Here is a 26,339-nt window from a genome sequence, read left to right on the forward strand (position 1 = left end):
TTAGGTGGCATCCCCTCGTCACTTCTTGTTTAGGGCTTGAAGTTAAAAGGACCAAAGTGTCTGCTATGTGCATTATTGCATGAAATTGTAGGCTGTGGATATAGGGTGAAGATGATCTAAAAATAATGCCCTGAATGTTTTTTATAATCAGTTTACCTGAAAAAAATGCAAGATTTATTCCTTGTTTTTCTCACTGTTGCTGTAGAGAGCTCTTTATGTTTGTTGTTCTTATTGCTCTTTGACTCAAAACCAAAACAGTGTGCCCAAAATGTTCGTAGTGTAGTTCAGTATTCTGAATCCATGGAGCTTATCTCCATTTTTGAAACAAAACACCAACTGAAAGAATAAGATAATGTTTGTAACAGCATTTTAAAGGTGGAAATTATGACTTTTTACATATAATTTTGTTCTTAAAATTGAATTGGGTATTTTAAAAAAAAGTTACATAATTTGGATACATGTTTAATGTTCGAACCGTTCCATTTCGCAGATATGTCTTATGAGATTTCATTACAAAGATGGTAGGCTGATTAAGCTAATTTAGGGTCTGTGTCCATGCGAGTGTTTGCACACAAAGACTCTTTATTATTATCTTCCCTTGTTTATAATTCTGCAGGATGCTCAGACATTTTGCAGTATACTGTTTCATGTTTCTGGCTAGCTATTCACTTAACCTTTGTTTGCTCTTCACAGAAGCACTCACTTAAGGGTTTAGCCCCTCTTAGTGGGGGCAACAGCTCTTGTTCTTGTAATTTTACATGCGCTATACCACGGTTTGGAAAACAGGAGCACAGCAGTGTTGAAAAAGGTTACTCATGAAATGTAATAGGCTATAAATTGCTAGTTACGCTGTTAACATTTAAAAAAGTTATTTTAATTAGTTTTTCAAAGTATAAAAGTCAAAGTGGTTAACAATCTTTATACTTTACAGCAGCAATAGAGTTATGGTTTACTTTCAGAAAGAAAAGAATGAATTTTATGCACTGCCGGTGTTCTTGTGCTACAACATGATCATCTGCTCCTGCGGCAGTCATGGCAGACTCAGGTCACTTAGAGCAAAGTGCACTGATTTGTTTGGCAGACAAGAGGCAGTTTAAATTCAAACAAGAGAGCCAATAAAAAACAAGAGTAGAGATTTAAGTGCAAACTGCCAAGTGAATGAAGTCTACCTAGACAGCTCCTGTTAATCTACCCAACCCTTGATGATGTGTCCATAAATGTGATAAAACTAAACACTCCTGCACATTTTTTTTAATATAGCGTGTGAGCTGTTTATAAAAAATGATACATTTGAATATAATCATCGTCATTGGTTAGTAATTGTGTCATTGTCTTTCATTTTACACCAAAAATGAAACAAAAAAAAGCAATCCTGGTGTCTGTTTTGTGTCACCAACTGCTCTGATTTATATTTTTCTTTAAAATGAGTGAAAAAACCTTTTAGTTAAGAACAAAAAACTGTTTCCAGATTTTTCTTTCAAAATAGATTATTGATCGAGACAAAGCTACATGGATTATTCAGATGATCGAAGTGATTGCCATGAATGAAAAGGCAATTAGCTTGGAGCTTTTAGTATTTAAGTCCTGAAAGAAGTCTTGTTTTTTATTTGCTTAACTGCCACCATCCTTTACCACCTCTCCTTCGCTCTCTCTTTCCTTTTTTTCTGTGTCTTTCTCAGCCTTTCAGATTAGAGCCACACACCCACGTTCACACACATGTTGTTTGGCTTTCTGAATGAGCTCATTGTTGTTGCGAACCGCTCCACGTGTTATAGAGTGACATGGTCCACCCCCTCTTGTTGCCTAACTGATTGTTGTTTACATGCAGATTAATTTTATGCGTCCTCCCTGCTTACACTCCTCCACTGATTTTTCTCTCTGTCGTTGTTCATTTTTCTATCTTTCTTTCTTTCTTTCTTTCTCACCTCTCCATATTCGCTTCCACCCACTTTTTCAACCAATGCTATTGCTTCTCTTACCCTTATGTTTTCCTCCCTCTCTGCATGTATGTGCTTTGTGCCCGGCAGCCAGTGAGAGTGTGTTGCTGCAGCAGCTCTTCCAGTCCAAGCTGACTCAGACTGGTTCCTTGGTGCCAGCAGCCCGGAGCTGCATAGGGCTGAGGGGGCCTAAAGCTGCCTTGTTGCTCCACAGGATACCATCAGTCTCCCTTGTCAGTGCCAGCTCAATCCCCCAACAGCCCCGGAGGTACCATGATCTTACCAAGGTACGGTACCTTGCACACAGTGGGATGAGTCCACTACTGTGGCTACACCCTACACTTGAGCCAATACACTGACATCAATTCACCTTTATAGTATTTTTAGTGCGTGACCACTAGATTTGAGTAAACTAAAATATTACATGGCCACTCCCATTTCAACTGCATATTAGAAAATAGGACTTGATGACATGTTTACCCAGAAAGCTCTGCTGTAAAGTGACCACTAAAATCAATCGATGGAAAAACTGGGGTGGTATTTTTCAGGAACAAAAAAAGAAAAGTCTAATTTAGGCTTCTTCCCACCACACTGCTATATATAAACATCTGGGAATTAGATTTGTTTGTGCAGCCCTGCAAGAGATAAAAGCTCCGCAAGAATGTATACATGTGCACATGAACTGGGGGCATTAGTGTGCTTATACACTTTTCTCAAAACACGAAAAAGCACACCTTAAAACGATAGTGTCCCAAATCTCTTCGTTCAGCTGTTTTTCCCTCTTTATTTTATCTGTTTCAATGTTTTGAAAGTACAGTGTAGTGGTGCACATATGTGATTGCTGGTTGTATAACCTTCAGGAGGCCCTGTCTGCTGTTTCTGTGGCTCATTAGCCATCTAGAGCAAAGGCTTATATAAGGCCCCTTTAACCTCACTGATCTGTCCCAGCAGCCTTATACGGTAACACTAGGCAATATTGTTTTGCTGCTCGGTGTATAAGCCTGTAAATATAACAGTGAAGCACTGAACCTCTTCTTAAATATGACGAATCATAACTGTGTCTGAATTCTAAATATGCTACATATTTAATCTGATTGCAAGAACCACACCAATTATCAAAGATATCAACATGGTTTTATTAAGGCTGCACAAATTAGATGATATGTGATGATAATGTTCCATATTCATCAATGGCCCCTTCAAGAGGTTCATCTGTCTAACAAGTTCCTGTATTATCGCTTCCTGCTTCCAGATCTTGAAGAAAAAGGGCTCCAGCTCCTTCCTCCAGCGACTAGAGCGTTGTGGACCCACCACAGTGGCAGTCCAGCTAAGGGTATGATCTCGTCCCGTTACATAATTCTTCCAGTTGCAAGCGAATGAAATTTTACAGGAATAAAGCAAAGGAATTTATGTCAATCTTGTGAATTACTGTGCATTTGCAACAATGCAAAACTAAGTTTAGAATTGGGTGCTGTGATTTCACAACTATATAAAGAAGCACAAATTTTCAGTTAGAGGAGAGCAGGGGAAGAGTGGCTTCCTGGTGGTGACGCAAGAAGCCTAAAATGTGGTTGAGAGAAGCAGTACCTTTGGTTTGAATGAAACCAGTGTATTGCACAATCAGACTTGTGGACTTGTGGTCAACGAGTCCCTCTGGGAATGGCAGGGAAGGAGAGAGTGGGCTGAAGAATGATGCTGTACCAAGCCAAACATGAAGCCCTCCACATGAATGAATGAACAATGAACAAAAACCACTGTGTTCTGTGGGCACGTATTTGAGTGTGTGCATACGCATGTTTGGAGGGAAGACAGTTATGTGAATGCTGCTAGTGGCATCCAAAGATGAGGGGTGAGGTATTGAGCACTGAAACCTAAGGATATGCAGTGCATAGACTGACGTCAGTTTGACGAATGGCAAAAACACAGATGTAAGTGTTTATGCGTCTATGTGACCTTGAATGGAGCATCTTTGAATTCAGGGATTGAAGAAAAGCTCTTTCTCGCGTTCTCCCTCACACACCCGTAGACAGAGCAAAGAGCTCTTTGTGCTTTTGTTTTCTCCAGAGGCAAAAACACACCCCAAAATCACACCACTTTGTCACAAACACATTGTAATTTTGCTCCAGTTTGTGCAGCACACACGTCAAACATCAAATGAAGTCAGACAATCCTTCCTTCCTCTCTAAATTACTTTACATGTAAAAACAGCCACGAGGCTATTGTGATCGACTCGCTAAAAATGTGCAATTGAATGCATCTCCTCTGTGTTTTCTTTCTCTTCCAGAACACACTGTCAGAGTTGGTTAGCAAACTGCAGGCCTGCACTCCCCACTTCGTGGAGTGTGTGCGACCCAACTCCAGTTGTCAGCCAGACAATTTTGACAGCTTCCATGTGTCTACCCAGCTGCAGTACATCGGGGTGCTTGAGATGGTGCGCATGATCCGTTATGGTTACCCCGTGCGCCTGTCCTTTCCAAGCTTCCTCAGCAGGTCAGTGTTATAGCAGCGGATAAGAGTGCTGCAACTATCGAAACTTCTCCTCTTAATTTACTGTTTTGTCTCCGTATGCTGATCCACTTTATGACCACATCTTTCTTAGCTCTCAGATGCTACTTTTAGGGAAAGGTCTTAAATTTGACATATTGCACTGCTTCTTTGTCTCTCTGACTCATCTCAGTTATACCGAACCATTCCCAGCAGGTCACTGCGAAACTTCCCTTTATCTGTTACACATCCAGCAGGTGAAAGTAGACTTAAAGATTCAGAGCAAATGACTGCTAATGAATGCATGGGCATATACCCTACAGTACTGCGAGTTCACAGGCAGACCGACATATTTGAATTGAAAAGTCACTGCGACTCTTATTGTTATGAGTGCAGCGTGACCCAGAATGTCTTTTTTTAGGTATAATGGGAGACCATTGCTGCTAATGAGTACCACAGACATTTCCCATGTCAGCGTGACACACAGGCATTAACCAATTGTACGTAAGGTCATTTTGTCCTGCACTTGACGGTTATTTTTGACAGTTACTCCACATCACCTGACTTCCCTTACTATCTGCTACTACCCCTTTTTTTAAAAAACGCTTTGCCTTCATGTGTTACTCATTGTTCTTTTTTTGAGAAACAGAGAGAACAATGTGATTTTGACATTCCGTTTCTCCTCCATTTCTATGTCTCACTTCCTCAGCTTCAGTTAATTGTCTCAGTTTTTCCTGTCTTCTGATTCTGAGAACCAGTAAAATACTGAGAGGATTTACCTCTAAGTCCAACCACCTCCCCACCCCCTTTCCCTTTCCCTCTCTCTCTCTCATCCTCTGTTCTCTTAGCTTCTCTCTCTCTCTTTTTGAGGATAAAGGGATTAACATGAACATTCTTGGCAGATAATGAGAGACGACAAAGCTGGTCACATGACCCCCTCAAAAGTTTCCACTACTTTGCTGTAAACATCACCCCCCCTGGACACACACACAATCCTCCTACCCACCACCTACACACACACATCTACGCATACTCATACATACAAACTTGTGCAAACCAGCTCCTCACTTCCTTAACCTCAATTGAAAGAGTGGATGAATCAAAAACCTGTTCAGTATTTTCACCGCTAAGGAGTTTGAAGCAACATTCTTGAAGTTGTCAAAACATAATTATGAGAAGTTAAAGAAAAGGAATGGCTGTGCCTCTTAATGTTTGGTTTAACACTATTCAAAGTAACTCACTACTGTAATCACATTCAATTTTTCTGTAATGCTGTAATCTTAACACATTAATTAACAAATTCACCTATGCCAGTTTTTTGTTACACATGTTGCAAGTTCTTCAATTATCTGCACACCGCACACTGAGCAGTTAGAAAGAAAAAACAAACATGCACTTTTGCACTTTCACTACATTCAGCTCAGTTTGGTTGGTGGGTTTAGTGATTTTCTAGTGGACTAGAAAAAACACTAAACCACTAAATGGATTTTGAAACAAGAAAAATGAAAGCAGTGAGTCAGACATCACATATTGTCCACATGATTGACGTTTGTAGATTTTACTGTACACATGAATCCATCACACAGTTTTCAAATAGTGATAGGAACACTTAGATAAATATATCCCCTCAAAGTGTTTTAATGAAATCAGGAAATAGGTTTGTTGTTTTTGTATGATACACAGAAACATGAGGCTTCAGAATTTTACAATGATCTTGTATTTTGACCTTGGGAATTTCAAACAACACTGGTTTTATTGTTTCCTGTTTCGCTATCTCTCTCTGGATTGTCTCAGACACAGCCCAGCATATAACAGCCTGCACCTGCATAACAGCCTGCACCTGGGTGGGGTCTTGCCTGGTATGGTAGACCCCAGCCTCCATGGATCTTGGGCTTGGAGCTTGCTCCTCTGCTGCCATGATTAGTGCCTCTCTGCTATCTTTCAGTCCAGTTTTGTCCAGCCATTGGCGAGATTTCTTGATATCAGCCATTTCTATCAGCAAGTGGTTCATGCTGTGCAGGGCCCTGTCCTTCCATTATGGTAACTCTTCTTGCTCCTCTTCTTTATCGGGTTTCTGCTACCTGAGGTATTCACTAAGCACACTATCTTTTGTGGCCATCTTCCTGATGTACTCATGGATCTTTGCTGTTTTTTTCTGGATAGTGGTTTTGACACTCACTAGTCCTCTACCACGCTTAGTGGACAGTCTCAGGGTGCTGGCCTTGGAATGAAACCCTCCACGCATGGTAAGGCTTCCTTGTCTTGATGTTAGTGGCTTCTATCTTCTCCCTTGGCCACCTGATCTCAACAGGGTATCTGACAACTGGCAGTACATAGGTGTTGATTCTCCAGATCTTGTTCTTCACATTCAGCTTAATTTCTGCAGTTATTTGGTATTTGCAGCTTTCCTAACAACATCTTCATGATTCCCATTTGCCTGTAGGATTCCCAGATATTTGTAACTGTCCTCACTGTCTGCAATGTTGCCTTCTGGTATTGCAGTTCCCTCGGTTCTGACTACCTTCCCTTTTTTTTTTCACCATCTGACTACACTTCTCCAGTTCAAATGACATTGCAACGTCATTACTGTAGATTCTAGTGGTTTGGATCAGTGAATCAATGTTTCGTTTACTCTACTCCATGTACAGGAGGCGCCAAATGATTCCTCAATTCTGTAGTCAGTATCCATAGCCAGTCTTGTAGCAGAACAGCAGTGGGGACAGAGCATCTCCTTGGGAAATCCTGCACTTGATGGTTGTTCATTTGGCTTAAAGTTGGCCTCTAGTGTTGTTCGCCACATCCCCATTAACTTTCAGATGAAGGCTCTTAGGGTTCTGTCGATCTTGTTGTGTGTAAATAAAATATTTATCCTTAATTTTTTGATAGGTGTTCCACAGAGTTCCTAGTTTTATCAGAATTTAAATCAAGTTCATGTATGATAGGACATTTCTGAAATTATAAAAAAAAAAGCAAAATGTAGATTTGTAATGGCAATGAATGGAATGCCAAGCAGCATATAAAATAGTATCATCTGCATAAAAATGTACATTACAGTTTTGGGTGGCGGAGGGTAAATTAAAGGGGTTTAAGAATAGATCTTTGTGGGACACCTGTCCAGATGGCAAGTGGACTTGACCTGAAAACCACTGGAGTCTCCTGAGATCTGTCAGAAAGACAACAATGAAAGCATTTAAGGGACTGTTCATCTAAACTGACTGAGAATTGTTTTTCTTATAAAATGATGTGATCTACTGAATTAAATGCTTTTGGTAGATATGAAAAATGCATTACTAATGATTATCAAGGGCTTCAATAGCATTACTACATGCCACAATAACATTGTAGTACACATACTGCAGCTGTTGTTGTGCTTTGTATCTAAAACATGACTTTTCTGACTATAAAATGTTTTGTTTTTTCCAGATACACTTTCCATTAGGAACTCAGAATTAGACCATTTTAAGACAGGGCGTCAATTACTTGAGTCACTTGGGTCACCACCTCTATGCAGTGGGCGCACCGGTGCACCCTTCCAGATTTTGGGAACTTTGCCAAAGAATATTAAGAATATAAGTTGCAGTTGGCTTAGCACTGATGTGAAGGAGGGATGGATTTAAATTGTCCTTAGATTTGTTTAAGCTTTAAGATAGTTTACTGTAGACCTCTTTGTGTTTTCAGAGTTACGATTCCAGCGTTTGTGAGTCGTTTCTGGCATTAAAAGCAAAAGACAAAAACTGTTGAATGCCTGTGTGGCAGTTTTTTTGTTGTTGTTGTTCATACAGTAAATGGTGTGTGTTCTGATGTGTGTGTGTTTTTGTAAATCAAAGCAATACCTGATTTAAGTGGTTGCCACTCACAAAACACCAGTCAATCCAGGCCATTTGCCATTCATCTCTCTCAGCTCCACTGGGTCCAGCGCACACAGTGCCAACCTATGATCACTGCTTGGACTGCTGATTTGGGGGTGGATTGCACTCCTGTTTTCCAGAGCTGTTTCTCACTTGATGTCTCATTCTTTCCTCACTTACTCTCTCTTCTGAACCACTGTTTGTATTTTTCCCTCATCATCACTACCTACTTTTGTCATGTCCACACAGTCATTCCAGTTTCGTACCATTTTTTTTTTTATTCCATCTTTTCCCTGCAATGTGTCTCTCCTTCAGAAATAATCCCAGGCTCTAGACTAATCAGAATGGCAGCCCATTAAATTACTCATTATCCTTGACTTTGCTGTAGTCTCATGAATACAAACAGAGCCATGCCTACACAGAAATACACACTTACACACTTACACACTGAAGCCTCGCAGGCCACTTGACTAAGTCAAAGCGGCAGCCTGAAGCGAATTACATTAGTGTCCTGGTAACCAGGGTGATTTACAATGAAATCTGTTTTACTGTTGCTTTTATTTGTCTTTTATGATACCATATGTGTTTTGTGGCCAGGTTTATTTTCTGCAAATGTGTGAGGTCAAATAGGACCATTTGAACCTTGTTTCTTCCAACCCCAGCCCTCGATGTGTGTTGTTCTTATCATTTATCCAAAATTGGATGTGAAAGATTTATAAGTATTTACAGAGCGAGGTACAAATGCAGTCCACAAGAATAAAAGTCATTTTTAAATATGATTTTTTTCCAAGTACATCTTCATTACCTTCCACTGACAGATAAAAATACAAATTTCTTGGTAGTACATAGAAAGTAATGTTGGCAGATATTATTGACTAAATGTTGCCACCATGCAATATGTCTAAGGAGCAGCTTCAGAAAGGAAGTAAGAGTTTAAATTACAAATGCACTGTCATTACCACCTTTGTGATGCTCAGTCAACGAGGTCAGTGACAGCCCTCTGGTCACAGTGAACCACGTTAGCACAGTGTAACCCTCCATTTAAGCTTTTTTAAAAGGGTTATTTCACTTCTTTGACTCCACATGAAGTCCCCTTAGGTCTTGTTAAAGCAGGGACCATCGATGGTTTTCATATCCTCATTGGAGAGGTCATGGATTTACAGAGTTCCTTTGTATTTTATGGGCCCACAGGGACAGCGTGTGCTGTCTGCAGAACTGGTATTACCATACAGAGAGAGGGTTAGGGAGAGTTCAGACATAGCCCTCTTCTGTAAATCAAACACATCCCATATCCATGTACACTCGCATACTCGCTATTGACAACGCAAGTGGTTTATGTTTCCAGCCATCTGCTTGTTATATATGTCTCGTCAGCAGAGTGGCATCATCAGCTAGTAATGCTTCCCATTGAGAACAGAAAAGACAGACTAGTGTACTGATAACTGATTTTTAATAAAAACAAATGTTCAAAAACCAGTGTCTGAAATAGTGTGTAAAGGAAGCTTTACTTACAGCATTTATGGAAAAAATAAAGATAGAAACCAGTGACAAATTCAGCATATTAATCTTTAGTTCTTTGGCCCCTAAAAATTTAAAGTATTTTGCATAAAACATGATTCCAAAATGTACATTGGAATATTTATTAGACGTATTATGTAAAATATAAAGTTTAATTATAAGATGTAATGATAATTGTAGTGTACATGGATACTTTTTTCCTGCCAAATATTGATTTTTTAGCATTCTTATACTGTGTTTCTGTGACTGTCATGCCTTACTTCATACGCTATTAGATTACTGACTCACTGTTATATATTATTATAATAATATAATGTATTAAAATATATATTATAAGGTATATTATAATATATACTTTATATTGTATAAGTGACTGTGTTATTGCTGCTTGGGTGCTGTGCAAAAGCCTATAGCCATATCTTTAAGCAGTGTTGATACAGTCACTATTGTACCTCTGTCCTGACCTCCTCCATACATATTGATAATGACTAGAGATGGCACGATACCACTTTATTATGTCCGATATCATAAATTTGGATATCTACCGATATGAATCCGATATAGTGTTTTTTAATCAATAAAACTGTTTTTTTTAATATATTGCAAGTTCATACTCAAGTTTAAATAAACAACAACACTAAAGCTATTCTGTTATACCTGTATGTAAAAAATACACTGCACCCAAAATACTTCATAGTTCAGCAATACTGATCAATCTAATAAACTTAAACCTACTCAATCCTTCCTATTCTGGTATTTTAAAGAGTACTTAGCAGAAATATTAAGCAACCTAACTAATAGGGTTGCCAACTCCCAGCAAAAAAAATAGGGAACCACCCCCCACCCTCCACCTCATGACGCTTAATCGACGTAATCAACTTTAATTTGATGCACTGTGAAAAAAATGCACAGAAATAAATTATTTTTCAAGAATAATTAAATAGATTCAACATCTTTCTTCAACAGAATTGCAGACTGCACAGATGGTACCTTCCCAAAGAAAAAAGTACAATAGCTTACTAGGGTATATTAGACTTATTAGATACTATATACAATAATGGACTTCTATATATTTTACATAAGATTAAAACTTTGGGTGTAAGATTCAGATAATTATTTATTAAAAACTAGACATTTTAAATGAGAATAAGAAAGAAAAGTATGTCTTTGTGCCCCCTTTTCCCTGTTCATGCCCTATCGGCCCCCCTGCATAACTTTGCTAGATCCGCCCCTGCACAGTTACCAGCTGTCAGCTTCGTAGAAAAGGATCCTGGTGTAGAAAGTAATATTAAATAAATTCTAACAACAGCTTATCAAGCTTAAACGTGCTGCTGTTATTCAGCCGCTGGTTTCCTCTTTCTGGCGTGAAGTGGGCCAAAAACAAACAAGAGAGACGGACTAGCGACAGAAAAGCCGATCAGCTGATCATTAAGCAGTTTCATGATTGAAGTAGCAGCAAGAAGAGGCAGTCGCTCCATATATCGGTTGTTAAGCTTAACGTGGGAATGCTTTACAAACATTCAGAGATGAACTTATACACTTGCTTTACTTCTCTCTGGGATAACTTCCTCGGAGATGAAATGCTGGTTTGGTAGCGAGGCTACAAATACACACAGCCGCTCTATCACGTGAGCACACTGCTCCAACGTGCTACGGTTATGAGCCGAGTTACGCCATGTTGCAAGTTTTGTGAGGTGCTTTTTTGATATTTAACGGATCGGATTACATTTTTTATTTCTCTCCAATATCCGATCCAGTAATTTACGTCAGTATCGGACCGATACCTAATATCGGATCAGTCCATCTCTAATAATGACTTGAACCCATAACTCCATAGGATCTGTTTCCACTGATTTCGAGTCCAGTTCTTGTGTAATTTGGCAAACCTTAGCCTTTTCTCCCTGCTTTCCTTCCTTAGAACTGGCTTTTTAACAGCGACCCTTCAACTGAGACCTTTCTGATGAGGCTTCAGTGAACAGTAGATGGATAAACTGAAGGCTCACGTGCAGCTGTCTGGTCCTGTATCGGGCCTTTGCTGGATTTATTTTATCCTATTTCTTCATGATTTTCCGATACTGTTCATCTGCTGCAGATAGTTTTTTTTAGGATTTTTTACCTCCACTTGTTCAATTTCCTCATATCCTGCCAATACAGGCTAATAGCTCTTCTGGAATCACCTTGTTTGTGCCAAAATACTATTTCATGTTTGTCAAAGTATGTTTTTTTGGGGGCATTTTTCATAGATAGAACTAAAGAAATGGGAACAAATATGTGCTTTTACAACAGGTTGTAGTAACAAAGTGCCTGAAGATAGCTGTCTTTCATATGTTGACACAAAATTGATTAACCCCTCGAGTTAGATTCCTTTTTATGTTTGGATGATTCATAGGCCAGTGTTAATGGGCTTAAAAAACAAACAAACAAAATATTCCTTTGAAAATGGTCAACTGCTAGACTAAAAATCTGGTAAAAATCAGTCAATGTCAAAGGAAAACTTTGAAAGACCCCTAAAAAGCCTGGAGATCTAAAGAATTTTAAAACATAGGAAGTATTTTATACTGTGTTTTATACTCGTGAAAAAACTGTGTTTTTGTTGAACAATACAACAATGAAAAATGACATAATGGTGTTAATTTGTAAGAAAGTTTAAAAAACACCTGAATTAAATATACTGTATTTGAGCAAAATCTGTTACGTAGATAACAACCTTGAGTACTTGCTCAAGAACAGTTAAAAAATTTGAGGAAAGTCTGACTCCTTGGAAAGAAATGACTCAAGACTTTTGCACAGCAATGTTAGTCAAGTCAGAATTTCTGCACAGAATAAGCCTATTGTATTTACTGTATGCACTTCATGACATGACATACTTTCAGTTATATATTCTGTTAATGACACGTGCACCTTGTCCCGTAGTTTTATAAATATTGGGATGAGCTTTGTGAACCAGTTGTCTGTCACAGATGGTAATGCTGTAAGCTGTCGAAGATAAACAGCGCAGTTAGAATATTTACAGCTCATCCACATTGGTATGGCATCGGGTGTGGACCGGTGCGGTCCCCCAGTGTATAACAATCAGCTGTGTATATATAGATAATTACTTAATTCACAGGAAAAAATTGCTTCTTTAATTTTTAATTCTGTGATTTTTTTTTCAGTTAAAGAGCTGGAAGCACTTCCTATTGTACAAAACAGTCTTTCCTCAATGAGAGCCTGCAAGCCTATGTTTCTCTGCAGGGAATAAGGAAAAGTCAAACTGAATTCCCATTAAGCTGAAGGCTTTACTATAGGTTTAAGCTGAACCAATCACAGCAAGAGAAATCTTCATACCTTATTGAGTACATGTGTTGTACACTTATATTCACACCAACAAAGCATACGGTTGCCGCTTAGTCTTTAGGGATGTTGTGTTTTCAGTTCAGTCACATTTTTCTATGTGGTCAGTTTATTTCCTTCATAATTCATAATCATTCTTTCTTCTGTGTGTATTCAGAATTCAGAATATATAAAAACATCTACTCTTATTACACATTAACAGCTATATTCACTTTTCTTACTTTCTGCTTCTCTCCACACCACCCAGTGCATAAACAAACCACTGACTCCATCCAGCTGACCATTCATAACAACGGTTGCCCTGGACACTGCCAATAGGAACAGATGCTGTTTGGCTTGTATTCTGAATGACCCTAATGACCCTTGAACCCATTGTTTCCAAAATAGGCTGCCTCCATGTCTTGTCTGGGTTTTTAGGTTCAGCGTGTTTATCCCTGGAGCTCTGATGTTTTGTGTTTTTCTTTGTCGTGTTACAGATATAAAGACCTTGTTGTCCCAACACTGGGAGACAAGAAGAAACTGTCTCCGGAGGAAAAATGTCGCTCAGTTCTGCAACAATCAAAACTCCAGGGATGGCAGGTGTGTTTGTGTCCGGTGTCCTTTTCTGTCTCCATCAATAATGAAAAATTTGCCAAATGACTTAATCCCTGACCCTCTGTTTCAAAGATCCCATGGAATCCTGACAACTTGTTCCAGCTGTCCCACCTCATCAGAATTCGACTCACACACACACACACACACACACACACGCACGCACACAGCAGCACGGACCCCTCCAACCCCCCTCTCTCCTGTCTGCTAGACTGCTGTTGTGTCTGAGCGTGTGACCCCACAGGTCACACATGCATACACACTCCTCCACAATAGCCCGCAGACACTTTTGATAAAACCCTGCCTTACTCACTCACTCAGTCACTCACACACAAACACACACACGCACACACAAACACACACACATTACTCCTACAAGTAGCTTGTGCTGGAATGAATAGGGGCTATCTGTGCAAGTATGTCACCCTCACAATTCCTTGCACCTGGTATAGCGTGACCTCTGTCACCTCTCAAAAGCTCTCTATGTCCAGGAAGTGAATGCATTATCAGCATGCAAACCCACACCCTATCCACACTCCACACCCACTGATTATCATAAATTACTGCTACATCACCGGTCTCCCATCGCTCAACTAGCAGGTCACACTCTTCTGAGATTTCCAAAAGAAAACAGCTTCACAGGGTCCTCTAAGTGCTCCTTTTAGCTGATGAAAAAAAAAATAGATATATATATGTGTATGTTTTATTAGATTTCTTGTTTCGTTGTCTGTGTAGATGGGCAGCAGTAAAGTGTTTTTGAGATACTGGCAGGCAGACCAGCTCAACGACCGCTGCTACCAGCTACATAAAAAGATCATCACCTGTCAGAAAGGTAATACTCAATACAACAATATCGTCTACCACCATCTTCTTTTCGAGCCACGACACCTCTGATGACTGTGTCTTCATCTCCACCCAATGTCTCAGTTGTTCGCGGCTGGCTAGCCAGGCAGCGGGTCAATCGCAGGTTATCGTTACAACACAAAGAGGAGTGCGGTGTGCAGCACTTCCTGCAGGGGGCAGAAGACATGGGACTGCGAACCTACGACCAGCTGGTTATCCAAAATGCCTCCGACATTGCAAGAGAAAACGACCGCCTGCGCTGCCATGGCAATAGCCTGCTCAACACCCTTGGCAGTAGTCCACCCCTTGGCGAAAGACCAGAGCCGGTGGGGAAGGAGGAAGATCAGCCAATCAGGAGGTAAATGAGCAGACACTAATACAGCGTACGCCCTTTTATTTAGATCAGAAAGCAAATAGTTTGCTTGATCAAGGATAGATTTCCGCTATTCTCCTGGTTAGAACTAATTTAAAATATGGATATTTCTTTTTTCATTTTCTCAGTGCACATCTTCGTAACCTTTAGCCATTTTCTGACATTTTATAGTCACTGCGATCAATCAAGATCATATTCTCACTAAGACAGAGCTTTCATTACTCACTATAATGTGATTCATATTATGAGGCACTGACCTCATAGTAACTGTAGCGTCATTTAGCCCGGAGAAAAACAATCGTAGTCATTTACAGGATTTATGACTGTGTGAAGGAATCATTTGCCTTCATAATTGTGTGTGTTTATTCATCTGCGTGCTTGTGTGTGGCCATGCCAGCACAGCATGTGCTTTCTGATTAATGATGTCACTATATACCTGTATGCTGCAGACTTTTAATTGTGAGGTTCATGATGGATAGTCAGATAATGACTCGCGCTATCAGATTGTTTTCGTATTGTGTTGCTCCTATGGAATACAATCCTTATCTCCACCTCACCTCATTCTAATATACCAGTATATTACACTTGGAGGAAATTAAATAACTCTCAAGCCTGACTTGGAAAAAGTGTAAAAAAGCAATAAAAAGCTTTTTAGAGGTGGCGCTAAATGAAGGGCCTTCATAATAACTCAAGTGTGATTGGTATTTCGGCACTATTAAAGTCGTAAGTACGTACAGGTACTATATTCTTATGCTTTCTGCAGTATGCTTCATAAATATGTGCATTATTTCTATACGTTCTTTTTTGCCTGCAGAGAAAGCAGTGCTATATCATTTCTATTGATTACTGCTGTTGTTGGAGGAAAAATACTTTTATTTCATTTTGATAAATACTGGTGGCTAAAATCCCGACAGGACAAAACATTTTGACAAAATAGCAAATTGCTCTACATTTATTTAGTTTTGAGTTGTTGTCACACATGCCTAAAAAAAAGCACATTTAAATATGCTTTTTAAACGTGAAAGGAGACCAGAGATCACAAATAATATAAGACACATGTTTTCTATAAACTCTGTGTCCTTGAGCATGTAACAGCTGATAACAGGTTTCACCTTTGTCCTGTAGAGGAGATAAAAATGTACTTACATCTACACATTCCCCCAGATTCCCCTACTGTAATCTCACTGCAGATGTTCAAAACGCCTCTCCTGAGTACCTCCACAAATGCTCATCCCCCACCTCTCACCCCCGACCGCATGCCTGCCTGCAATCAGGAAACTAACAGATGGCTCACCCAGATTAGCCAAGGAAATATCAAACTGGATGATATCAAATTACAGCAAGGACATTAGGTTTAATCTCTTTGGTTGTTTCCTCCTTTTGCCCAATTTATCTTAAACCTCTGAAGTGACATTTGAGGCTAGCGTATATTGAGTTTGATTAATTATAAAGTAAACTCACTCGTCGCCTTTTAAACATAAATTCATTGTTCCTTATTTCCATTTGTAGAGTGGCAGAGAAAAGCACGAAAGTGCACGAAGGCCCTGCCAACGGCGGAAGTCGAGTAATTCGCCACTTTCGCTCCAGCTCGGTACCCACCCCGCTTGCCATTGAGAACATGGTCCATTCGTCTGCCAATCCACCCATCAAACCAGCCTTGCAGCAAGTTGTCCATATCAATGAGGACGGAGCAGGCGGGGGAGGTCTTTCCTCTCCTCGTAAGCAACCTCCTCCTAAACCAAAGAGGGACCCCAATACTCGTCTGAGTGCATCTTATGAAGCAGTTAGTGCAGGCCTGACGATGGCCGCCAAAGAGTGCTCCACTCCAGAGGGCTACGCTTCACCAGCTGGAAGCCCTCCTAAATCCCAGCTATCCCCCACAGACCCAGCAGGTAAATAATTTCTACTGGACTGTCAAAGATATAACAGATGGCGGTGCCTCATTGCTGTTACATATTGATTTAGCTTTCTTTGTTTTGTTTCTTCCTTAGCCTTGTCCAAACCCCGTCCCCATAGTGATGACTACACAACTATGAGAAAGGTACCACCCCCGAAACCCAAGCGTAGCCCCAACACTAAGCTGACTGGCTCATATGAGGAGATTAATGCTGTAGCACCCCAGCTCCATCAGCTACGCCCAGCTGATGTAAAGTTGGCCCTGCTTTCACGTGGCGGGGGATTTGGAGGCTTGATGCAGAGAGCAGCCTCTATAGATGCTCCACAAGGGGTTGCACTAAGTCTGTTCAAGGGCCAAGGTGAAGAAGACATTTACATAGAGATGTTGGGATCCCAGCAGCGGGCACGAAGCCTCCAGGAGCCGCCTGATAGCCCAGAGCAAGCCGACTCGGAAGCTGTCTACGAGGAGATGAAGTATTACCCTTCTGAAGATGGTGGAGCTGCTGCCTCTGTCACCAAACCAGCCAAATTGGAGGCTCTAGGACTCAACTTATTAGGATTGGGGACATCCCCTCCTCAGAGTGCAGAGACTAAACGACTGGCATTGGGGGTGACTGCTGCTTTGGACATCGCTCACTCACATAGCACATCAAACAGTGGAGCTCCCAAAAGCCAGCATGGAAAAGATGGCAGCTGTGACATTCCTGCACCTTTTCCCAACTTGCTTCCCCACCGCCCTCCACTCCTTGTATTTCCGCCCTCCCCTGTCACCTGTTCTCCTGCTTCTGATGAGTCACCCCTAACCCCCCTAGAAGTAAAAAAGCTGCCGGTGTTTGAGACAAACCTCAATTATGCCACTGGGCCAGACAGCCCCCTGTCCCCACAGTACGCCCGCCAGAGGGCTGATTCCTCCCCAAGCCTCACTGTTCTAATGCCAGAGAAGAAGTCCACACCTCCACTCACTCCTCCACCTCCTCCTCCTAGTGCCCCACCTCCACCCTATAGACCTCCTTCACACTTCCCCTTCCCACCTGAGGCCAACTTCCTGGCTCTGACACGAGCAGCATCTGTCACCGGGAGCTCAGATTCCTCCAAAACGTCCTCACAAAGAACAGGGGGGGAGCCGCTGGGGAAGCCTCCTCCCTATTCCCCTGTGAAGGTGTCTCGTCCTGAGCCTCGAAGAGCTCACTCGTGCTCCTCGTCTCCACTGCTATTCAACCCAGCCAACGGCAGGCCCCTGACCAGCCCCCTGGATGAACTCAGCACCCTGTTCAGCTCTGGACGTAGCCTACTGAGGAAGTCTGGCCGCAAGATGAGAGATGGAGGTCTGTCAGTAGACACACACTCCTCGTGTACATACACATTATGAAGTACATGCACTTCCCCCTTTTTCCTTTTTCCTTTAATTATTGCATATGTATTAATTTGCTTCCCAAACCACCAATATATGAACCTTTTTGCATTTTGTAAAGAGTTTCCCATTCAGCTGAATGCACGTGTGTTTCTTGCTGTTGTCTGCCCACAGTTGTGAGGTTATGATCAAAATCCCATCCTGACCTAGGTCAGATGATTTATTGCATACCATCTGATTACCTTCTGTACAGCAGGAGTAGTTTTACGTGCTTAGATAGGTAATAACAATATCTTTTGTCAATAAATCTGTCACAGATTTTGTTTTGTTTTCGAGTAGTAGAGAGGTAAGATGCGCTGTTATCCAGACCTACATTTGGAAACCCCTTACATTAGATCAGATGTTGTAACCAGCAACCCCCTTTGGCCTACTTGAGGCAACCCGTTTGTTACAGCCTCCTGTGTAGTGCCCTTTGGCTGCTGCAGCTGCCTTCTAATATGTTAGGTAATGAGCCAGCTTGTGTAAATCACTTAGCATCACACTGCACTGTAATTATGTTTTAGCTTTGTTATTGTGTGCTATAGCTCTGCACGTATGTAAAGTACATAGAAACTGTGTGTAGTGATGAAAAAGCTGACCTTTACAAAAGAAGAACAAACAGTATTTGTCACACGTAGTGAATGAAATGAACTCCGGTCCCTTAGGTCAAAGGTTTCAAACCCAGACAGAGAGAGCGTGAAAAGTAAACTTATCACTGATATTCTACCTTGAGAAACTGTCGCACCCTACTGTCTGAGGCTCTGTTTCCTCAAAGTGTATTAGTTGTGGCTGGGTTAATAATACATGAGCAGGAGAACCAAGAGGATAGCTATGAAATATTTAACAGCTCGCTCAGGTTCTACTGAAGGGAGCGAGACTGCCTTGCAGCATTGAACAGCACGTCCTGGACTATTATTTGCATATTGGAGAATTCAGGTGAAAGCATCAGCTAGACGTCATGCTAGAGGCTGATTGTGAAGCTAGCTGAGCTGTGATCGAAGCTGTTGTCTCATAGTTCTATAAATATAATAAGTTCAGTGGGCAAAAAGTTGAACTCCTTATAAGAGACGGTATGAGGGCAAGTGAACATGCTTACGCATTTGCATCACATGACATCTTGCGTCTGACCCCTCGTCAGCACCTGCAACTGTACGGGAAAAGTGCTGGCGTCATGGAAACGGTGTGTGTGACAGGGGAACCAAGCACTGGTGTATTTTGAGTGGGCAAAGCAAGGCGGCCCTCTTAGATCCATGCGTAGAGAGATGCCAGTGGGCTTAACAGAACGCCCTACTTCCGTTCCCTTTCGGCTGTTAAATAACTGAATGTGATACCTGATGCTGTGGGACTGCCCAGGGGTTGCAGTTGCTATCCCGGACATGAAGTGAAGAGCAGCTGACGCTCTTTTCTCCACCCGCCTTTCCTCATCTTCAGGGAATGAGAAAACCACAGGAATGCAAGGGAAAGAGGGCAGGGGGTCTTGGCAGGCTTTAGGAAATCAGAGTCATGAGACACATCATACCTCAGCAGCACCATCCAAAATTTCCAATTTCATTTAGCTTTTATTATGGTCTTTGTGCCTGAATGACTCATCTTTCATAAGCATGAACACGCGCATGGGCTCTGTCTCACTGCATGGCCTTGTGTCCCTTGTAAAAGCTCACCTATCCCATGGGATAGTACAGTTTGGTAACTTTATATTTAGGCATCTTGTGACCATGGATGGACCGGGAGGCAAACATTCTCTGTGTGGGACAGCAGCTGATGAATTCTCATTCACACAGCCACACACATATGCACCTACAGTTACTTACTCATGCAGTGTGTAGCATTTGAGCCCCAAGGAGCAGCAGAAGGGAGAAAGGCAGACAGATATTATGAAATATATAAAGAGAGGGTATTCTGATGATATTATGCATGATGGATATTACCGTTTGTAACATGCACCGATATGCAGTTGCATTTCCTCTTGTTATATTCCCACCAGGATTCAATTCTAATATCAATCTGCCAGGGAGGGAAGACTGTGGCTCTGCCCCCACCTCACCATCTCTCCAGCTACAAGACAAGAACGCCAACAACCACTCTCCCCACTCACAAAGCCCTGCCCCTGTAGAGAACGGGAACCAGATCTCTAACGGTAATAGCCCAATGTTGCACATTCACACTCACAATCTTAGGAAGATATTTTTAAATAGCAATGACCCGCTATATTCTTCAAGGTTACTTTGGTAAAGCTTGGCGCAGACTTGCTAGTGGTTTTTAAGCATGGCTAAAATAGAAATCCAAAGCTGTGCACATACAGAGCCTGGATTGAATCAAATAAGTTCTCCATATTTTATGAATGTCAAGGTTACAATGTGTTTTTGACAAATTTCAAGTGTGACATTAAGGAAAACTGACATGGCAGCTTCATGACATTTCAGGTGATAAGCAAAGACACACTGAGTTTTTTTTGTTTTGTTTTTACAACCTCTGTTATCATATATTAAGACCCTGCCAGCTTCACCACTGTCATGTTGGTACGTAACTATGCATCTAGAGATTAATGGGTGTCCGTCTACTTATAGTTTACAGTTAGTAAAAAGTAGTTAAAATGCCATGTGGTTGTAAATAAGAAATACAGTTCCACTGGCTCTACCTGTGGAGTGACAAAGTCATACACCAGGCCAGTCTTAGCTGCAAACGCTCCTTTTACCCATTGTAATGCCAGATCCGCACAATCACTTCAATTCATTGTGGAGTGGACTGAAATAAAAGTAGTTGCAGGCTGGGAAGATTGGTAAGTGGAGTTAGAGTTACAAATAACGAGAGGGAAATTAAATGGTATAATCAGGTGACCTGAGAAACTGAGAAGGATTTACTGGAACCAGAGAGTGGTTACTTTATTCTTAAATACCCAGAGAGTTTTGCAACCAAACCATACTCTTGCCTTAACATTTTTCTTTGCATGAAAACAGTTTCTTAGCCCTCTCTCAGATTGCTTGTGTTTGAAAAACGGTGTGTCCTTCAGACTGTACCTGCCTGTGTGTGGAAAGACTTGAGAAGACAGATATCCGTGGTTTGTGAAACGCTTCTTTTTTTGTGTTCAGGGTCGCTGGAGGATGAGAGTCACAGCAAGTCAAACTCCTCCAGCACCCCCTCTTTGCACAGACACATGGATAGTCATCATACTCAGGTAACCACAAAGACAGGCACTTAAACACACAGACACACTTTTGGTGCCTTCATCAGAAGCTATGTACAGATGGCAACAGGTGCAGTTTTTTCTTTGCAACCTTACTCCCCAACACTTTACGTAACACACGGAAGTGCATCTGACCTTGGTGTGTTTAAAACTTGTCATGGGATGCATGTATGTATACAGCTAAACACACACACACAGTTAGAGCACGACTATATAAGGTTTCTGTTTGGGTTTGTTGACATTTTGAGTGGACAGGGAAGTGGCCTCTTTCAGTGGCATGCATCACTTGTGATGTGAGCTTTTTGTGCTTCCAAGGACAGGTGTATGATTACAGGATAAAATATTTTTGGGTTTTTTTGTTTAGTTTTTTGCACTCACATGCTTACATGAATGCACATACTCCGAATCTCATTATGTTGAGCTCATTAACTACCGTATGGTTGTAGACGAGCCTTTTGAAAACTGAGCCTTACCACTGACTGATGAATGTGTGTCATAGAAAGTCTAATTTTAACTTTTAAGATGATGCACACAGGTGGAGCACAGATGAAAAATTGGTTTTATTTTACATGTTTAAAAAAAAAAAACACATCATAGTTTGGGGCCTGTACCAAAGTTAGCAGGAAAGAACTCAACTGAATAAATAAAGCAACTTATCAAAATAACAAATAAAACCAATTTAAACTACCAGAAAAAAAGTGACATAGCAGATGAGAGAAAAAAAGGGCAACAAATCAAATCAGTCCAAAACAAGCAACACCTATACCTATAGTTTTCGTTATGTCTGTGAAGGTTCTCAGTCATCCAGGTCATCGTAGTCTAAGGCTACGTTCACACTGCAGGCGAAAGCGCATCAAATCCAACTTTTTTGACCCTATGCGACCCATATCCGATCATGGTGTGACAGTGTGAACGGCACAAATCCGATATTTTCAAATCCGATCTGGGTCACTTTCGTATGTGGTACTGAATCCGATGCATATCTGATGTTTCAGAAAGCGACAGTTGTTTGAATGGTCAGGTCGCATTAAATCCGTCTTTTACGTCACTGACACAAGACAGACGCCAATTATCAGCGCCGGAGAAGACATCGTGAACGATTCCTGGCCATCCAGTGAAACTGTTGGGAAGACAGCGTTGGAGAAACGTGACTATTTTATTTGTACTGTATAATCTGCAGATTCTGACAGAAATCTGCAACTATCCTTTGAAGCACCGCTCCTCTCTGAAACAGCAATAAGGATCATTATTAGGCCATATGTAAATAACAAAATAACTTAAAGCAAAATTGAGAAACGTAAAGTCCGAAACAAGTCTTTATATTAAGGCCATCAGTCAAACAATACTGTTTGGTCTGGGTCTAAACAGAGCGCGTTGTGTGTGACGTCTTCTTTTGCGCATGCGGGCCGCTTTGAGGGTTCACACTAGAGCACGTTTGCTGTCACATTTTATTTGTAGTGTGAACAAGCAGACAAAAAAAAATCAGATTTGATCAAAAAATTGGAATTGAGCATTAAGACCTGCAGTGTGAACGTAGCCTCAGAAGCTTGGAAAGAAAAGTGCCATCTGAGAAGCTTCTTCAGTTCTAAGAGCAATTGGTGGGTCCCAGAGTCCCAGATTTAAGCCCTATAGGGAGTGTCCCTACGAGGGTCACTAATCACACGAGCCAAGATGTGAAAACGAGTGTGCGTCACAATCAGCCAAGGTTTTGGGTGAACCCATTATGATGCTAAGTCGACTAATTCTTCTAAATTTGAAAATCCACACTATCGTTTTCAATCGTTTCTGAACAGTTATTCATCCACACTGGAATGACTGAAAATGCTTACATTCCTGTATTGCGCACACGTGAAATGTAAGACGATTCGACCTGCTCATTTCTGTCTGCCGTTTATTAACTTTCTGGCTCTTTGAAATTTTGCAGCAAAATGTTGAGGAAAAGCACCGAGTTTTTTTAATGGACTAACAATGAGGTGGAGTTGTTGCTGCGAGTAACACAAAAGTACAAAGTTGCAAAAGCGAGTGAGAGTTAAAGAATTTGAAGAAAAGCTATCTGGAGCATGTACAGACTGATATTGATCTTTAAAAGGGCTGTCAAAATTGAGAGCAAACAAAACAATTGCTGCATAATGCGCTCCGCCATCTTAGTTTAACTGGTCACATGACTGCATCATATGACTAAAATGCGTCATCGTTTTAAAAAGTCTCCGTTTATGCAGTCTCCACTGCGCCGCAAAAACGCCGTTTTCAAATGTATCCGCTTTGGAGAGCGTTTTCAAAAAGCTCAATTTTCCTTGACCAAAAACGCCGTTTCAGTGTGGACGGAAAGCCAAAGCGGAGAGAAAAAGATGCGTTTTCAAATAAAAACGTATTAGTGTGGACATGGCCTCAGAACATTATGTGACTTATTGTGATCAACTGACCCAAGGTGTGAGTGGGCGTTAAGGCTCCTGGGTTGGGATCTCAAAACTAGATCTTTCCAAGCGCCTTAGACAACTTTTAGTTACGTACAAAAAACATTTTATGCATTTGAGAACAAAAAAAGGAGAACAAGGAAGCTCCTATAATCATTGTCTGGGCTCTCTTATCAGGCCTTGAACATACCGTATAGGTCTTGGTCTTTTCAGACCAGACTGGGTGAGTAGCAGGAAGAGCCGCACAGGAAGAAAGAAACTTTGCACTTGAGAAAGTAGGGTTTAAATCCAATATCACACAAAAACTTAACACTGGCTTCTTTTTGGCTTCTTTCTTTTGAGTTGTTCTGTGTTTAATGCACAAAGAAGCAAAGGACGTTCTGTTCCACTCTCAGAAGATTTCAGCGCACGCTATTCGTAGGTAAACTTCACTAGAGATGTAAAGGCACGCTGTATACCCACTTGACAATCCTCAGGTTGATGAAATATTTTATCGCTCCATTCAGAATTGGATGAGTTCACCTTGTGCATTGAGTATCTGAAGCCTGTTTGTGACTGTGGAATAAAATAAAGACGTGCCAGCAAGCTCTGCTTAGTGCTCCTTTCTTACAGCATTTTAAAGTGTGAAGCACATGTAACCATCTACTTTCGACTAGGCTGTTGTCTTGTACATAAATGCCTGTTTTCTTTCTCTTTCTATGAATCTAATGAGCTTGGCTGTTACTCTCACTCCCTCCTATATTTTCCAGAGGGGTCATCTCAACTTTTCTCCATTCGGTGCGGGGGCTGCCCTCTAAAACAGCGAGGGGGGCACAGGGGGTGGGCTCGCTGTGAGCCCTCGTGCACATGTAGGGATGTGGTGAGTGTACGTCATGCCGCGCCCCTCTCTGCCCTTAATCGCAGTGTTTTTCATCAATCCAGTGTGCAGTCAAATCAGTAATGATTCATAAAACTTCCAGAAGGTTTGTCTGAGTCAAAATTAAAATGGCAAAAATGGGTTTATGGAGTAAGAAGGGAATTTGTTGTTTTAGCTTTTATGGAAATCGGTGGCTGCGGTTACCTGAAATTAATTCTAGTTTATTATTACACAGGATTTGAAGTCTGAACTCATGGCTGAAAATTCTAATCAAAATTTCTGGCAGTTGTCACAAAAATCAAATCTTCTGAAAATATGGGTCACTGGAGAAGCATTTTTGAAAACCACTGCTGTTGCAGGACATCATCTCGGCTCTCAGGAGTCAGAGGAATCCTGAGTCGATGACATTTACGCTCTTCTTTTTTTTATCCCTCATTTCTGGAAGGAAACTGCAGCTCACAAGTTAAATAGATCTGAATACCCACACATGTGGAGAAATCCTTTGGCAATTGCAGTTGTTCCTTTTTTGTTGCTGTCCTCCTCAGCACAAAAAGTCACTATACAGTGTTTTTCCTGAGAGTCTCAAACTCGAGCTGCAGTTTTTATTGCTCTTCATCTGCTGGGATTTTTACGTTGCTGAATCCATCACTCGATTCCCTTTTAACCCTTCCTCAGACTCTCTCTGGCATCACTGCATCATCGCTGTTCACCGGTTTCGCTTTCTTGATCACCTTCATCACTGTGAGTTTATACACAATCGTGAGGTGGGAATAACTCTGTGACACACAATGTCTTTCAATTAGCTGCACTCTAGACCGTTTTTATGTAGGTTTCTCAGAACTAATGGGATAAATAAAAAGGAAAGGATGAAGGAAGATGAATGGGCAGCTCATTTAAGAATGAATGGACTGGTTTGTTTGGGTCTTCGCCATGAATAGCGAGCAGCAGTCTAGACTAATTATATAAAGACTTGACAGACTGCTAAATGATTGAATGGTACAAAGATTGATATTTTTGTTTATCCCTTCAGACAATGACTTGGCAGGGCATTTGAAATAGAAGGAGTGGTCACATGTGCTACTCGGGAACATGTGACATGTGACACCTATTCTTAAAATGTATCGGACTAGACAGAGATCCTTACATGACTCCACAGAAACTATTCATGGGAATATCAAAGGAAAACATCACACATAAGTCATCCCGAGATAGCAACATATCATCCTGTCTGCAGTTTCTTTTATTCTACTTGTTTTATTCTCTATGATCGACCTGTCCTTGGCCACCCAGTTATAGAAATATTAGCTGTTTAGTGACCTTTCTCTTTTTTTCTATCTGCTGTGACTAACACATAAAAGAAACTCTTTTGGAAGTTCATGTGTTACTGTTTGTCAGATAATAAAAAATGCAATTTATATTCTGTGAAATCCTTTCTAAGTCATATCTAGTGCTTTGAGTACAAACAATCAGAGAACGCGGTGTTTTAGTTTTCTGTATCTGAGGGTGTATACACAGTAGCTTGCATGCAGTAGCTGTTTACACCCGGGAATGTGTGCGTTTTATGTGGAAAAGCTCGGAGCTTATTGGAATATTTTGTGGCCTCGGGATATCCTTCCCCTGAGTGACAGTTTGGAATGACTACTATCCCACATTACCATGCTATTACCATAAC

At 41.1% G+C, this 26,339-nt stretch overlaps 1 protein-coding gene across 5 annotated transcripts in view; it reads left to right on the forward strand.

Annotated features, from left to right (window-relative positions):
- Positions 1-26,339, forward strand: part of myo16 (myosin XVI) — a 104,373-nt gene that overhangs the window by 72,782 nt on the left and 5,252 nt on the right. For 4 of the 5 annotated variants that reach the window (XM_040005452.1, XM_040005453.1, XM_040005451.1 and 1 more), the window contains exons 25-34: positions 2,028-2,224; positions 3,190-3,270; positions 4,222-4,427; positions 13,597-13,699; positions 14,447-14,543; positions 14,639-14,912; positions 16,437-16,819; positions 16,919-18,148; positions 20,198-20,350; positions 21,303-21,388. In XM_040005452.1, the coding sequence (XP_039861386.1) occupies positions 2,028-2,224; positions 3,190-3,270; positions 4,222-4,427; positions 13,597-13,699; positions 14,447-14,543; positions 14,639-14,912; positions 16,437-16,819; positions 16,919-18,148; positions 20,198-20,350; positions 21,303-21,388 (2,810 nt within the window). Of the gene's footprint in view, positions 1-2,027; positions 2,225-3,189; positions 3,271-4,221; positions 4,428-13,596; positions 13,700-14,446; positions 14,544-14,638; positions 14,913-16,436; positions 16,820-16,918; positions 18,149-20,197; positions 20,351-21,302; positions 21,389-24,560; positions 24,671-26,339 lie in introns of all 5 variants that reach the window. The other variant, XR_005692196.1, reaches the window with a different exon arrangement.

The sequence above is a fragment of the Simochromis diagramma genome, unplaced genomic scaffold, assembly GCF_900408965.1.
Source record: "Simochromis diagramma unplaced genomic scaffold, fSimDia1.1 OVJJ01000501.1, whole genome shotgun sequence".
Taxonomy (NCBI): domain Eukaryota; kingdom Metazoa; phylum Chordata; class Actinopteri; order Cichliformes; family Cichlidae; genus Simochromis; species Simochromis diagramma.